The following is a 16,714-nucleotide window of genomic DNA, read 5'->3' as shown; positions in this document are numbered from 1 at the left end:
TGCTCTCACTGTTCTGCTGTTCCAGAATGTTCTCTGTTCAGCAGAGCAGGCAGGATGTGGAACCTTCTCTTCCCCATTTAATTTGAGACACTGTCAAAACATGTTCATCTTCTCTGACATTCTCAGTATGTTGAATGATTTTCTGCTTTGAAGAGTCTGTAAAAAGATCTGCCTTTCCCAAGTGCCTTTTTTACTAAAAAAGAGGTAGATTCAATTTTAAATTTTGTTAACGTTGTTTGTTAAAATCACGAGACAATGGGAAAATTTAAAAGAATGGCAATACATAGCTTGGAAAAAAGAGACCCAGATCTCAAAGGGCTGCTTGTGTGGGGGTTTTCCTTTAATTTTTCTCCTCAAAACTGTAGGCAATAGAAAAAACTATCTAGGTAGTTCTCTTCATACCTGTTGTGCATTCTTCAAAGAGGAAAATCAGCAAGCTGGGAAAGCAAATATGAGCCAACAAAAATGATTTGCTAAAAATAGTGTTCAGCATGTTATCTTTTAGCTTGTTAGAGATGCAGCTTTAAAAGGGCTTTTTTTTTCCTAAGGCTGGCACAGCATGAAACTGTGTTTAGTAGATGAGACTGCTGTTAATATTCCTTTGCTTTTTTCTCTTTGGTAATCAAAGTATTATAAGCAAAAAGTTTTTTACTCAACTTTTTCAGAACCCTAGGAAGAGGAACAGGGCAGGTGTTTCTGAAATAAGGCCAGAGTGATGTTTAGTCAGTCTTTAAAGAAAATCCTAAAATATTTTAATATCTTGGGAAACCCATTTGGAACAGAGGCCTCATGAAAAGGATGTGCATTTTGCCATGACCTGATCATGTTTTCAAACCCAGGAACTGCTGCTCCTATTTCTGGGGGTGTAGGTGGTTTGGCAGGGGAACGAGAGCCAGCCCAAGAAGAGTGGGAGTAGCAGTTGGTGAAGAAATGGATTCCTGGCTCTGGGAAGGATCTTGGGTTGCCAATGGAGAACTGTTTTGATGGAATGAAGAGTCTGGGGTACAGGGGCTGTTGAGCAGAGTTGAGATGAGAAGATGAAAGCCTGAGTGACACAAGGGAAGGGAGACTCTTAGGAGGTGAAGAGTTGCAGACAATTCTTGTTACATCATGTTAAATGCTGAATCTTTAATAATTTTTCGTGTAGGTGTTTCTTCGTCAGAGAAGGCAAATTAATGACCAGGTGTACAGATCCACTTGGAGAATTTAGAATGTTGGCCTTTTCTTATTTTTTTTCCCCTTTGAAAATCATTTATTGATGTAAGATGAACTTAGAGCATCCCTCTCCATCCCACTATGGCAAAGTTTCCTTCATGTCCCAGGCTGTTCCCAGTGTACTCCTCTGCACTCACTGCAAACAACTTTTCCTAAAGCTCTGTCTTGCAGCCAAAGGGGACTTTGGAAGGATGAGCTGCTCTGAGCTTTATTCTTCCAAGTTGCTTTCTGTCCTCCAAGGGGAGTGCTGTAGATGTGTCACCTTGGCCAGTTCCCTCTGTGCTGTAGGAAATCCTAGAACAGGGGGGATGTTTGGGTCATCGGATGCTTCAGTCTCCTTATGGAAGTTGGGGAGGAGGAGAACTTGGATCAAAGATCTTATGTTAAATTTGTTGAATAATTTAGGTGGGCCTTACAAAGTCACCTATTCCTGCTCTTTACCTGGAACAAGATTGACTTTGGAATCAAGTCAGGTTTCTCAGGATGTTGTCCAGTAAAACGTTGAGTACATCCAAGGCTGGATGTACCAAGGCTCCTATGGACAAACTGTCCCTCTGCTTCACTGTAAAGCATTATTTTTTCTTTTATATTCTCAATTCCAGTCAGAGCTTCCCTTGGCTGCTGCTTGTGCCTATTGCTTCTTTTCCTTTTGCTGTGCACCTTCCTGTTTCCCTTGGAAAGCTGAACCTGGACACAGGATTTCGGGGAACAGCCTCAGGAGGATGGAATACTGGGGAATAATCAGGTCCCTGAACTGCTGGCTGCATCCTTGCTCCTGTAGCCCAGATGTGCTGATGTCACTTGGTTGTTATAGTTTCTAATATCACTCATGTTTATTTCTCTTCCAAGACTTGGATTGGGAATCGAAGACGGAAATATCGTTTAATGGGGATTGAGGTCCCACCCCCTAGAGGAGGTCCTGCTGATTTCTCTGATCAATCTGAATTTGTTTCTAAATCAGCACTTAATCCAGGAGAGGAAACTGCTACTGAAGTGGGGGATGATAATGATAGGAATGATGAAGTATCAATCTGCTTATCTGAAGGAAGCTCACAAGGTATTTGGAATGCAGTTACTACTGTGCCTGTATTTTCCATTTTGTGCAGTGTGCATGCTTTGGGTTCTGTTGTACACATTCAAAAACGTCTGACAGAGTCACAAGTGCTCCACCCCACCTGGGCTGAAGGTACTGTTTGGTCTCTTTCTTCTGTGTCTCAGAGTTTTGTTTGGTTTGTTGTACGAAGACGGGATAAACCTTTGATCATAGGAGCCCCATTTCTGCCAGATTCATCTGAAATCAGATCAAGAGTTCACGTTTTGCTGGTGCAAGTGAGAGCTGGGCAGTCAGTATGGGTGGGGAAGCCTCACTTCACAAGGAAGCCAGATTTAAGAAATGCTCTCTGCCAACTGCTCAGTTCTTCCCAGCCAGCTGGAGTGGCCATTCCATTTGACACCCCATCCCTGGAAGTGCCCAAGGCTGGGCTGGATGGCATTTGGAGCACCCTGGGATAGTGGAAGGTGTCCTTGCCTTGGCAGGGGGTAGAACAGGTTGAGCTTTAAGGTCCCTCCCATCCCAAGCCATGCTGTGATTCCATGTGAATCCATGGTTCTGTCCCTGTGATCTTGAGCCACCCCAGGTGTGGCTGGAGCTGCTGCTGGGACTGAGCAGAGCTGCTGGGACTGTGCATTCCCAGTTCTCCTGGCAGGGAACCCCTCGGCTCAGGCTGGAGCAAGGAGCTGCCCAGGGCTCCTGCTGCTCTGTCTGACAGGCAAACACAACCCAGCAGATCAAAGCCAGGAGCAGGGGCCAGCTCAGAAGCCTTGGAACTGCACACACAGGGGGGTGTCCTCAGTAAACTGCAGCATCTGGAGTGAGAAGAGCCTTCAAGTTAATTCCCTTTTCCCTCCCAGGAGCACATGGGATCGATGTCTCCCTGCCCCTCCTGTCCATGAGCTGCCACATCCCCCACTCACTAATTGCTCCCAGTGCTTCTGCTTAGAGGAGATCAATGGAGCCTTTGCTCTCCAAGCTGAAAGAAAGTCTGACCTCGGGCCTGCTGCTGCTGCAGCTCAGTGTGCCAGGCTGGATCCTGTCATTTCCTCAGAACAATTTAAAGGGAAGAGCCAGGGGAACGGAGAGCGGCTGGGAATGAGTTTGGGAGAGCTTTGTCATACTTGGCTGTAGAGGGAATAAGATGATGAAGAAATGGGTCAAGTGAGATGAGGAATCTCAGAATCCTTGATATACCTGAGGTGTGGAAGGAGCTGATTTAAGTCAGATCTGCTTGAGAGCAAATGGTGACAGGGAAGAGTCTGATGTGTTGTAGTTCAAGTGAGGAATAACTCCCATGTTTGTTGAGCAAGGCTTTCGTCAGGCAAGGTGAGGCTGAGCACTTGGGTGCATTATTGGTGTCAAAGCCTAAGGAAGTGCAAGGAAACAACAGGATTTCCACAGCATCCAGGAGTCCCACTTTCATTCCTTTATTCTCCCACAACAATTATTTCTGTTCATTTCTCCAGTTCAAAGGAGGAGGTTTCACTGCTGCAGCTCAGCTGGTTTTGAACTTCCTGGAAAATATTTCCCCCAATACTCATGGGCTGTGTTCAGTCACAAGATAGAGAATTGTTCTAATGTTTGAGAACTATAACTTTTGGTCCTAATTTATTAAAAAACCGAAACCACAACAGCAAAAAAACACTCTGAAAGACAAACAAAAGCAATTTTTGGTCACCTAATTAGAATTACAGTTGATGATTTCTGCTTCTAAAAAGAAGTGTGTAAATGTAAAAAAACAAGCTGTGCTGTGGTGCAAAATGGATCATTAAAGCTCTCATATTGCCTCACCTTTTTTAATTGTGTGTTAATTGAATCCACAGTGTGTAAGTGGAGGTCCTTAGGGCTGTGCCGGGTTCCATGAGCTGAGGATGAATATTTAAGCAGTTGGGAATGCTGTAGGGAGCTGTTGAATCCAAGGGGTGACTGCCAGGGTTACAGAGTTCCTGGTGCCTTGGAATGTCCCTGAGGAGCTTCCTCACCCAGTGACCTTCACCCTTCCCTGCTCCCCTTTGATCCCACGTGCTCCTGGCACAAAGTGTCCTATGGAGCTGTGACCAGTGGCACATGAAGTTTATTTGAAACAATTTCCAATCAAACTAGCACAGTTTAGAGATATTTAACATCAAAGTTGTTTAAAACTATTAACTGGCTCTGTATGGTCTGGCCTAAACATTCCCCTGTCTTTGGTAATGCCAGGGAAATCCTGTTATCCCTGTGTTTGAGAGAAGGTGACAGTCCCTGGAATCTCCTGAACCTGCTGCCCCTTCCCTCTTTTCCTCTTTATATTTAATATGTGTAATAGATTTATGTTTTAATATGCAGAAGTCAAGTAAATATGAGAAACAAACTTAAATTTTAGGGGTAAATAGGCTTCCCTTTTTGTGGGTTTTGTGTTCTCCTTGGCCTTTAAGGGCAATGGAATCATCTTACGCTTTGTGGCTGAAATCTCAGCTCTGTTTTCAGGTGTTTATACATAAAAAAGCACTTTAGGTTCACTGGGGATAAGTGTTTGCCATAATCTGATAAGTTTTTGGTTCCAAACCCATCAGTGTCACCAAGGGGGAAGTGGGATTCAGATATGTACCCCCCAGAATTTCAGGGAATGCAGAATTTTTCATGTGGGAATTTATTTTCATTTAAAAAGACCCCAACTTCTGCACACCTCTGATGTGAAACTCTTCATCAACTTTGAATATTCCAACCTGAACCTACAAATGGGAAGGTTTTGGTACAGAGAATAACTGAGTTTTGTTATTGTTTCAGGTCACAATTAGTTTGATGTCGGCCTGAAATGCTTGTGACAAGATGTCTTTTTAATAAGGCAGATATTCTGTTTATGATTAGACATTGATACCATGACTTTGCTGTTGGATTTAGCAGCTGTGACATTTAGTGATAAACACCATTAACGGTCCTACAGCATAAAATTGGAATGAAATCTGACAAAACCAATTTATTTCTGCAGAAGAGACAAATGAAGCTCTTCAAAATGAAGAAATTGGCCACAAAGACGATGACCAGAATCCAGTTTCCACTGATAATGTGGTATGTTTACCTTTCCTTTTCCACCAATTAATAACTCCTTAATTAATGTTGAGGTTGTTCAGCACCTGTGTTTTTCACTAGTTGACAACTTCAGTTGTGTGTGTTAAATTTCTATTTGAGAATTTCCTATTATTTCCTATTTGAGCTTTAAAACTGTACTAAAAATACTTAGACACAGCAGGAAAAAACCCTAAAACCTTCAGTAGAAGTGGTTTGCAGGGATGGTGTCCAAGAGGCTCAGCTCCCCTGAACCCCAGATTTTGTCATTTGATACAACACCGGAAAAAAACCAAGGAAGAGTTTCTTCATACTTTTTTCTGAAAACACTGTAACAAAACTGTAAAAATGCACTTAAAATTGGACAAAAATACATTGTATTTGCATAAGAGATACGGTTTTCCTATTTGAAATTCTAATCTGTTCCTTCCCCTCCTATCTTAAAAAGTGTGTCTAAGAAGGGGAATGTGAATGGCAGTTATTTAGAGACTCTCTCCTCAAGCTGAGTCTAAAACCAAAAATATTTGAGTGCCAGTGTTACTGAGGGTCTGGTGGAGCAGCAGAACTCAGGGACATTGAAGCTCTGAGCTGTTGTCACTTCAGCTGGGATGGCAGCCAGCCACACAAAATGTGCTTTATCCTCCCTGCCTTCAGCACAGGCTTGGGGGCTTGGTGGGTCCTGCCAGGGGGAGCTGGGAATGCCCCTGGAGGGATTTCTCCTCGGTGATTTCAGGGAAATTCCTGGTGTGCAGGCAGGAGGGACCACATGCTGCAGGAAAAACCTGAATTAACACCTCAGGAATGACCCATGGACATGGATTGGGCCAGTGGGGGCCCTTCCCTACACTGGTTAAACACCATCCAAAATAATTGGAAAATTGCTTTATCTTATTGTGGACAGGTTCATAAATGATCACAACTGTCAAAACAAAAACAGTAAAAAAACTTGGGACGTATTTCTGAGTCTTAGTCAGTGTTAAGCTTGGCCTTAACACTGTGCTTTAGGTGTCTTTAGAGGCCAGTATAAAAATCTCCCCAGATTTTTGTGAATTGGGTGAAAATGTCCACATTTATGCATTTGGAAGTGTCCTTTGGATCAGCATCCCCTACAGCTAGAGGCATTTTCCTTGCACTCTGGTCAGGGAAGGTCAGAGGAGAGAACTCCTTGATTTCTTTAGGTGAGTAGCAGCTCAGGACTTGCTGTGATGGTTTGTCCAGAGGGGATACATTTCCAGACCCTCCTTTGCAACAGCAGAGCAGAGCAGGGGCTGTGAAAGCGTAAATGTGCAACTTAAAGTCAAAAAGCTGGGCCAGGGAGCTCCTCCTGTGTCAACAGCCAGAGTCTCCATGGCAGCAGCTCCCGCTGGATTCCTGCTGGATCTCCTGGCTGAGGTGCATGATTGCCATCTAATGGGAGCTGCACGGCTCAGAGCTCCTCAGGAGCCAGCACAGAGCTTCCTGTGCATCCTTCATCCTTCATCCCTCGTCCTTCCCACTCGTTTGGGATGAGGATCCTCGTTTGTTTGTCTCCTCTGTGCGTTGGAATGAGCTGTTTGCTTCTGTTTCAGAAAATAGAAATTTTAGATGATGAAGAGAGTGATCTGATCAGCAATTCTGAAGTGGATCAGATGAGTTCTCTTTTGGATTACAAGGTGAGTGATTGGGCCATGTCAGGGACAGTGGGATAATCCCCAGGGAGTTCAGGGGGGTGGATGTGTCAGGAATTCAGCAAAGGCTTGTGGGATCCTGAATTCCTCTGCTCTTTTCCCAGTGTGCACATTATGCCCTCATCCCACCTCCAGCCACTTTATCCACATTTCAACCCAAATGGAGGCAGGAAAACCCCATTTCTACAGAGCTGCAGCTCCCTCCATGTGTCCCAACAAAGGGATTTATGGACCCACTCCACCAGAATTGTTCCTTGGAATGCTGCGACACTTCTCCCGCAACGTGGTGCTGCCAGCTCTGAAAGGGACTGAGCAGCTGGAATCCTCTGCTGGAATGGGGGGATCTGAGGAGAAATCATTCCCCAGGACATGCCTGGAAGTGGTGGCTGTGGGAGGGAGGAGAAGCAGTTGGATCCTGCCAGCTCCTGTCTCGCTGGGGTTTTTACATGTACTGCTCTCCCAGGAGTTGCCACAATTCCACGTTTCCTGGAGTTTTTACCTCCATTGCTGTTTTCTTCCCTTAGAAACCAGGTCTGTTGTCCTGAAAATAAATTACCAAAATAATAAACAGATCATCTCTACAGAACAAAAATTCCTCCTTCCAGCAGCAGTTTCCTGGGAAGTACAGTGGAGAATGAATCAGGAGAGGGAATGACCTTCTCTTAATGTCACCTGTCAGTGCAGTGAGAGGCTGCTTGTGACAGTGCCCTGCAGAGCCATGGCTGTTGTTTGACAGCACTGATCACTCCCTGAATTTTCTGCCTAAGTCTGAATTCTTCCTGGGCTGGGCAAAATCCAGAGCTAACCAGGCAGCTGCTGAGTATCCATTGGGAAGAACTCGGCTGATTTTTTTTGGAAGCCTCAGAATATTGCTCTCTCATTCCCAGAGCTGTTGTCACCTGGAACAGTGTGGTGAGCAGTGCTTTCACTGAAAAAATGTGAATTTTCTGGGAAAAAAAAACCCAACAAAAATACAACCATTTTTAAAGGTTTGTTGCAAACCTTTAGAGCATCATGTAGTCATAGCTCTTCATGTCAGCTAAAGCTGAATTCCAGCCAGTGTGAGTATGAATATCATACATTTTTTTTAATTATTCTCTCATGATTTGGTGCTATTAAACAGAGCCCTGCTGCAAAAATGAGCAATGCCTTTGATCTTGTAACCTAAATAAACAGTTTGATTTTCATGATGTTTGCAAAGGTGAATAACCAGACAAAATGAATTTTAGCTCTGCACTGATCTACAAGTTTAGCATTTTGATCCAGTAATGTCGAAAGAGAAGAGATACTTGTAATAAATAGAAATTCTTATCAAATCTGAATTCTTAATTAAGAGATTTGCAAGTATAGATTGGGAAAATGCCTTTTTAGCCAAAGCACACAAATTATTGATATTTCCTCATTTTGTGATACATTACATCCAGTTCCAGCCCCATAAACAACTCTGGAGGTTGGAACTAAATGGTCTTTAAGGTCCCTTCCAAACTGTTCTGTCACTCTGATATTCCTGTTTATTCTGGAACCCGAGGGATCCTGAGGAGCTTGGTGAGCTGACACTTGATCCATGTCAAAGCCAGCTGCACTGGAGGATGTTATCTTTTAATCCGTGGTAGCTTTGAGGAATTTTCAAGTCATTTCCCCTGTTTTTTGTGTCAAGCCTTCTGCTGTAATAATGGATTTTTTTTTGCTGTCTCTTCTCACAGCCCCCTGATCACTTCTAGGAAGAGATCTGGGCTTTGGTTGTCATTGACACTAAAAATAGTTTTTAGTAACAATTCTTTAGTGACAATTTGGTTTTAACCCAAGGGTGTTTGGGTGTGGTTATTGCAGAGCTCTGTCCTGTCCCCATCCCTGCAGGGATTTAACAGACACGTGGATGTGGCACTTGGGGACATGGTCAGTGGTGGCCTTGGCAGTTCTGGGGAATGGTTGGGCTCAGTCTAAGAGGGCTTTTCCAGCCTAAAAGATTCCATGGTTCTGAGATTATTCCCAGAACTCTCTGGTTTCCCCACAGAGTGAAGAAGTCAGGTTCATTGAGAGTCAGCTGGAGAACCACAAACAGAAATATTTTGAACTGCAGACGTTTACCCGGAGTTTGATACTTGCAATTAAAGCAGATGATAAGGAACAGCAGCAGGTAAATCCTGGAGCAGCTTTAATATCTGTGTTTAATATCAGAGGATGTTTGTCCTTTTGTGTTGTGCCCCTCCCTTGGGATTATTCCAGAGGCTCAAATTATGATTGAAAAACTGAATTCATTTTCTCACTCTTTGTTTAAAGCACTGCTGACATAAAAACCACACTTAATAGTGGATATCCGGTATATTAGATATATTTTTTCCCTTGTAGGCTCTGCTTTCAGACTTACCTCCTGAACTTGAAGAAATGGATTTCAACCACACCTCCCCGGAGCCCGATGATACCTCATTCAGCCTCTCATCCCTGTCGGAGAAGAACGCCTCAGACAGTTTGTGATTCCCTTTTTTTGGAAGAGACAGAACAGAAACCCCACGGGAGGTGCAGGGCTCAGGAGAGAGAGAGGCTTTTGCTCTGCAGTGTCCTCAGCCCGAGGAGGAGGAGCTGTGCTGGAGGGCGGCTGTGGCTCCTCGCAGCCTTGCAGGAATTGGGAATGTTGGGTTTGGAAAATCAAAGAACTGGGTGAGGGAAAGGTTCACTGGTATCAGCTTGGTCTTGGGTAGGATTAACTTTGACTCTCCAGAACAACTCTGGCTCTGTAGCAAAGTCTTTTTGAGCAGGGATGCAAGAGTGGGAAACAAATGTCATGTGACACAAAGCAAATTCTCCAGCTCCACGTGCTCCCCAGGCCTGTTTATTATAAATTTCCCCATTTTTACTCAGGTAGGTGGACTAAAAATTGGGGATCCAAATAGAATAACAGGCTTTCTCTGAGTTGTGCTTGCAAACCTGAAATTAAACTGAAGTGTTTTTCATTTTCTGACTTGAGATTGTTAAATCTTCCATTTTTCTGACCAAAATAGCTGAAAAAACCTTGAAAGGCTAACTGAAAAAATTGAATTATCATCAATAAATTATTAATGCAAAGAAGCAGTGATAAGTGTTGGAAGAAATGAGGTGGAAATAGGAACCCTGATAGCTGCAGGACACAACTTCCTAATACTGTAGCAATGGGATTGGATGTTTACACTCTTTAGAGTTTAATGATTGTAGTCACGGTTTCTATTTGTCAAAGCCTGAATGCTAATTTTATGCTTATTATTTTAAGTCTTGGTTATATATTTTTTCACAAACTTTGCTCCAGTTTACCAAGCCAGTCAGAATTCACAGCTGTCATTGCATCCTGAAAGGTTTCCCAGTGTTTGGAAGTGAGTTTTGCAGATCTGGTCTGAAGCCCTGCCAGGTGCATTTTTTGGCAAGTGCCATTTCTAAACTTGGATCTCAATTGCAGGCAGGGGCTAAACTGAATATTCAGTAAAAATTTAAGTTAATTAAAAATTAAAATTTAAAGTTAAGTTAATTAAAGAATTTCTTCTTTCCCAGAGCTTTTGGCACTGGATCCCTTCGCTGCTGTGGTGGAATGGATGTGCAGAGATGTTCAGATGGATTCAGTGGGGTGTGTTTGTGGCCAGGGAGTGCCTGGCCATGGCAGTGCTGTTGGCAGGGTGGTGACCAGTCCAAGGCAGGTCTGGAGCTCTTTTCCTCCAGGATGGTTCTGTGGGATGCTGCAGGTGCCTGCCCATGGCATTGGTGCTCCAATTCCAACCTGAATATCCCTCAGCAAGCATTTTTCACACAGATACTTCAGTCTGGTAAAAAACCTGATCTTCCCATTTTATGCCAAATAATAATTGACTCTGGGGAATCCTTGTTCATGCAGTGAGTAATCCCCTTAATTTCAGTGGGAGGTCTAAGCTCGGAAAACCCAGAGTGTTGGGGAAATAACACCTTTTTTTCTTTAATACAGGGATTAAACTCGGGGTTTAGGGTTTTCTCAGTCTGATCAGTTCCTCCCTAACCACTTGTACGGCTCTTTTTGTTTAGTATGAGTAGTGAGCTCTGTTCTTTCAGGTTTTTAGTCTCTCCTCTCCTTGGGCACGAGGAGCTTTTAGCAATACTGTTAAATACCAGCTGCAGAAAGGGCAGGAATGGTTTTAAAAGGTGTTCTGAAAACCCAAAAGCCTCACAGTTCTGCCTCCTGCACAATTCTGTAAGTTCCCAGCAGACCTACCCTTCCACAGAGAAAGCCCAGAGTTCCAAGCTGCTGGGCCTGTGTGTGAGTTGAGGCATTAAAACTCGGCTGGAAATGGAGGTTTGAGAGCAGAGCTCACAGAGCTGTCCTTCACAGGGAGGATAGAGCTGAGCTGGAATTCTCACTCTGAAAAACTCATTTATAAAGGGTTTTCTATGCCAGGCCAACAATGGTTTCTGTTGGTGTTCTTTTTAGATAGGAAATTTGTGCCACTGACAATGAAACCTCTTGTTTTCTGTGAAATTACAAAAAAACAAAACAGTGCTGGGATTTGACACTATTTGGACCCTGCTTTCCTGTTTCTTCCACTTGAATTCCCATGACAGAGGGCAGGATACTCTAACAGGAGTTCCCAATTTCATGGTCAATTAAATCATCTGCCTTCCTGCAAGAGAAACTTCTATTGATGATTCCTATTTTGTTGTCTTGCTGCTATTTCATATCCAAACAGATGGAAGGAGTGAATTTTGAAAACTGTTTGCTAGATACAAGCAATTATGTCAGTCCCTGCTCTCCAGGAATCTGGAATCCTCTTGGATGTGCAGCTGAGATGAGCTGCAGTCAAGGCCCACCCCATCCCTGGGGGATGTTCTGTGGTCCTTTCTCCTGTGGGGAGACAAAACACAGCCTTGACAACACTACAGGATAGTCAGGGAAAAAGGGTATAAATTCTATCCCTGAATAATGAAGTCTGGGGAGGAGGATGCTCCACAGTTCCTTGGCTGGGTTTCTTGGCTGGGTTTTTTTCAGAATCAGTGTATTTCCACCAAAAGCCTGTTACCATTAGTGGTGGTTAAATGTTGGTGGAGAGCAGTGGGGCTGGCTCTGGGGTGGGTTTGGGTTCAGGGTGTTTCCCATGTCTGTAGGATGGTAACAAACACCTGCTTTAAGTGCAGTTCATCATTTCATAACCTTCCATAGGAGATAAAGCTCATCCTGTGCTTTTCAGGGTGCCAGGAATCAGCCCCCTTTCTGTTGCAGGGAGTGACTCTAATGTGAATTATCCCTGCAGCAGAAGGGCCATGTGTGGGTGGTTTTATCACCTTTCTGTGGCCATGTATCAATGTTTGACCCTCCTGCCAAGTCTCTCATTTATTTTGTCCATGAACAGTGACTTCCCTGGCATTGTTCTTTGCTAAAGCATCCATGGGAACATCAGTGATACCTCTCTGAAGAAAAGGTGGGAAAGCAGCCCAGAACAGACACTTCACCCGGAGGCAGGGCAGGCTCTCCCTGGGGAGCTGTTTTTGATGCAGGAAGGTTTGCTCATGGTTTAAACCCTGTTTGCTGGAGCTCTACCTCCTTTCCTCCCCCTGCAGGTGATGTTTCAGTCTCATCCGTAGGTCTGACAGGAGTAGCAGTATCAGGAAATACTCCAATAAAACAGAAAAGACTCCAGCAGGTGACTTTGGGGCAGGTTTAAAGGTACCTGAGCAGATGAACCATACGAGGTTTCTGGAGTGCCCAGCCCTGAGGCAGCTCTGCACTTTAATCTCTCCAAGTATTCCTTTTCACTAAGGCAATAAAAAGTGTGAAATGAGGAGTTTGGGGCTTTGCAGCCCTGTGAGGGAGGAAGGGAACTTGAACTCATCTTGAACTGGGCAGCAGCTTTAGAGAGTCTGTTCTCCAAGGGGAGAAGCTGTGTGTGCTGCCGGGCTCAGACAGGTGGAGTGATGGAACAAACCAGCAGCACCATGGACATCCTGGCCTGGGAATGGGAATCCCTGCTTCAGATGGATCTGCCCTCCCCGCTGGGATCTCTTGCACTGCTGCATCCCTGAACACAAACTCCTGCACAGCTCTGACCTTCCCCTCGTCATTCCGCACGGAGCCGCTGCTCTCGGGTCTCAGCCTCCAGCCCCTGCCCAGCTCCCCCAGGGGCTGCAGGGCTGGAGCCCAGCCAGACTCTGCCTTTTCTGCCCCAAATGCTCCCAGCTCAGCTGGGAGGTGCCTGAGCAAAGTTAGGGGTGGGCAGTGAGGAAACTCCAGCTGGCTGCCAGAGAACACCGGCTGGAGCGTGGTCCTTGATTTCCTTAATCAAGAACGTTTTATCACATCGACCAAATGTGAAATCTGAAAAGTTTTGGGGGAAAAGAAAGTCAGTGCAGCAAAATGGGTGTTTTTCATGAAAGAACAGGAGTTTAATCTGGGTGTTTATTGCTCTGAAAAACAGCAGCTGCTTTGGTCAGAAGGCGACAGGAACGGGTCAGAGCCTTGGGCTTGTGGGGGTTCTTTTCCCACAAAGGAGCAAATCCTCTTGGCTAAAGGAGGTGTTCAAGGATATTCCTGGAAGGAAAACAGTTCAGGTCAGTGCTTTGGCTCTGGGAGCAGTTTCCCATGTTACTGAACTAAGTCAATAACTCTTTTCCAGCTCTGTTTTACATTTTACACAATGCTACCTCTGAAACGTGACACCCCTTAAACCCACACAGAAAATGTGAACTTAGGAATTTTTTTTTAACCTTTTATAGGCAATAAATTATTCCCAACATCCATCCTTCAGTTTGTGCTTGGTTTTTGCTGAGTGTGAGCCATCACTTTTGTTTTTAATTTAGTGCTATTTTCCTGTATTTGTGTTTATCACAATCCGTGGAGAAGGAAATAATGGGATATTAGGGAGAAAAGCTTAGCGTGTGTTAATGGGAGAAAATATTTCTGTTAAAGCTGAAGGATGATGGCTGTGCTGGTTTTGGTGCAGTTACTGTGAGAAATGGATATTATCCTTAATTCTGGTATAAATGATTGTTGGAACCTTGCTCAGTGCATCAGATGACTTAATCTGAGAGAGCAGTCAGTGATCTCAGCACTGTAAGGAAAAGGATTTTACACTTTCTGAGACATCACAGTTCATAAATACCTCTGCAGATTTTTGTTTCAGTTGTTTCCCTTTTTTGGCATAACTTTATAGAGACCTTGTAGAAAGAATTTTGAAGTGTTAGATGAAAATGGGTCAGTAACAAACCGAGGTCAAATGTAGATTTAGACCACGTTTGTATTCAGGTTTCATCTGAAAGGAGTTCCTTGAATTTCCCCCGTCACATTTCTCTCCCTGGAGTACAGGGGAAGGGTGGCAGGATGCACAAGGGGGATGGAGGGAATCAGGCACAAGGAGGCAGAAATGAAGGTGCTTAGTTGTAGTTAAGAAAATTTTAATGAACTGAAAGGTTTCTGTGCTGTGGAAAACAAGAGCTTCTGCTTTATCTGCAGATTTTGTGAAACACAGTTCAAAAGGTCATTAGCAAATCCACTGAGTCGTGCTGGGGGGAAATTGCCTTTTCCAGTGGAAATTTTATCATTTCTGGGGTTATTTCTGGGGTTACTGAGTGTGTGTGAGCACACAGATGCAGATTTACAATGTGCACAGATACACTGAACTTGATCACGGTAGCTCTACAAAAGTATTTTAACTTGAAACGTTAATGGCATTCTTCTCAAAGATATTTCATTTGCTCTTTATTTTTGTGTCTTGCTGCATATCAATTGCATAGTTCTGAAAATGAGTCAGATACATCCATACAAATATGGTTTATTGTTTATGTCCTTGCAACTGGTAACTTTGAGGCCTGGAAATTTATGAAAATACCCATAATAATGGTATTTCTAAGTGATCTTGGAAATAAACTGCTGTATTTCTGAAAAGATAACGAATCTTATCTGCCATGATAATTTCTGCTTTGTTTTCACTGTAGGAATCAGTTTCATTAAAAAAAAAAAATTATGAAAATTTAGATATTATTATATAACTTGGATGTTTTCCTTCACCTACAAAACAGGATAATTGATAATTTTAAGTCTTTTATCATTTCCTTCTGGGCCAATTCCTTAAGCTTTGTAACCTGAGCAAATTCCTAAGTTTCTGTGTGAAAATCACTATTTATATTGCATTTTTATCATTTGTATCAGTATGTGTAGCAAAGAAACTACTACAAACCTTCAACTGAAGTACCTCCACTATGGTCCAGGACACCTGATCTGGGCATTTGGAGTGCCAGATGCCCGGAGAAACAGTCCAGACGTTTGTATTGAGTTGGTTTTCTGTGTATATAAAGGGTATTTATAATCTTGTATTAACAGAGTCATCATTGGAAATGCTGATTTCCTGCTTTAGAAGCCTGCTCAGCTATTTTTATATAAAACGTTGGTCTTTGCCTTCATTTTTTTTTTTTTTTTTTTGGTGAAAAGTTGTGCCATAGATAATTTAACTTATCCACAGATCCTTTACAGAGTTTGCTTTGACTTCTCTTAATTAATTATTTTTTTCCTCAAATTGTCCTAATTTGTTTTCTCTCCCAAATGCATCTCAAGGTTGGTTTGCTTTCTTTATTTTATTATATTTTTTAAGTTTTGGAAGATCCCTTCATCTGCATGCTTTGGTAGCTCGAGTTTTTCCTCTGTAGTTTATTGTTTATGGTTTAGAAGAACCTTTTATTGAAACCCCCTGAAGTAATGCTTGTACAAATGTATTTAGGGTGGCCCAGATAGTCAGAGAAAAGGGCTATTTAGCATTGGTAAATTTGTCTACTGACTCAAGGATATTTTTCTACGTCTGTCAAGTTTGGGACTATGGAGAAATGAAATAAAGGTGAATTAACTCCTTTTCCTATATGAACTTCTCCGTTTCTGTCTTTTTTATGGCCTTATAAATGTTCAGTTCTGTTCAGAGCAACAAGAATTAAATCCACATTGGGGCTCAACCCTAATTCTTCAGTTCCCACATTAGAAATTAATTCATTATTTACGGAGTGGCTTTTCAGAGTTAGAATTTTATGCAGAACTTGGAGCCCTCTGAAATGTCCCAGAGCAGTGAGGAGTCCCAAGAGCAGTGAGATGTCCCAGGGGCACTGAGATGTCCCAGGAGCACTGAGATGTCCCAGGAGCAGTGGGATGTCCCAGAGCAGTGAGATGAGATGTCCCAGAGCAGTGAGATGTCCCAGAGCAGTGAGATGTCCCAGGAACAGTGAGATGTCCCAGAGCAGTGGGATGTCCCAGAGCAGTGAGATGAGATGTCCCAGGAGCAGTGGGATGTCCCAGGGGCACTGAGATGTCCCAGAGCAGTGAGATGTCCCAGGAGCAGTGAGATGTCCCAGAGCAGTGAGATGTCCCAGGAGCACTGAGATGTCCCAGGGGCACTGAGATGTCCCAGAGCAGTGAGATATCCCAGGAGCAGTGGGATGTCCCTTCCCAAGGGGAATTTGTGTCCAGTGGACCCAGCTCAGTTCACATCAGGGGGGTTTGAGCTCTGGGGCTTTTTTAAAGCCATTTTTAAGCCAAATTTGAGCCCTTTGTGCTCTTTGCATCCCATCCCTTGGCATTTCCCGAGTTCGGTGTGTGAACCCCGCTGGCAGTGCCCGTGGCTGGGGGCTCGGGGAGCTGCAGCTGGCGCTGCTTGGGGAGCTCCCGGAGCGGCTCCAGGCTGGGAAACAGCCCGGGAATTTCACTCCGAGCCAGGAAAGGGAACGGAAAAGGGATTTGGTGCGGGGTGCATCCTGGGGTGTCGGGATACGG

At 43.8% G+C, this 16,714-nt stretch overlaps 1 protein-coding gene across 3 annotated transcripts in view; it reads left to right on the top strand.

Annotated features, from left to right (window-relative positions):
* The window catches only part of HDX (highly divergent homeobox), a 40,213-nt gene extending 24,399 nt beyond the window's left edge, over positions 1–15,814 (top strand). For all 3 annotated transcript variants that reach the window (XM_086850029.1, XM_086850028.1, XM_023925923.2), the window contains 5 exons: positions 2,065–2,272; positions 5,238–5,317; positions 6,883–6,966; positions 8,996–9,118; positions 9,331–15,814. In XM_086850029.1, the coding sequence (XP_086706155.1) occupies positions 2,065–2,272; positions 5,238–5,317; positions 6,883–6,966; positions 8,996–9,118; positions 9,331–9,456 (621 nt within the window). In that variant the 3' untranslated portion in view covers positions 9,457–15,814. The remainder of the gene's footprint in view (positions 1–2,064; positions 2,273–5,237; positions 5,318–6,882; positions 6,967–8,995; positions 9,119–9,330) is intronic.
* Positions 15,815–16,714: the final 900 nt, after the last annotated feature.

The sequence above is a fragment of the Cyanistes caeruleus genome, chromosome 14 (genome assembly GCF_971803275.1).
Source record: "Cyanistes caeruleus chromosome 14, bCyaCae1.hap1.1, whole genome shotgun sequence".
Classification (NCBI taxonomy): domain Eukaryota; kingdom Metazoa; phylum Chordata; class Aves; order Passeriformes; family Paridae; genus Cyanistes; species Cyanistes caeruleus.
The sequence above is the reverse complement of the archived record's forward strand: the minus strand, read 5'-3'. Positions and strand labels throughout refer to the sequence as shown.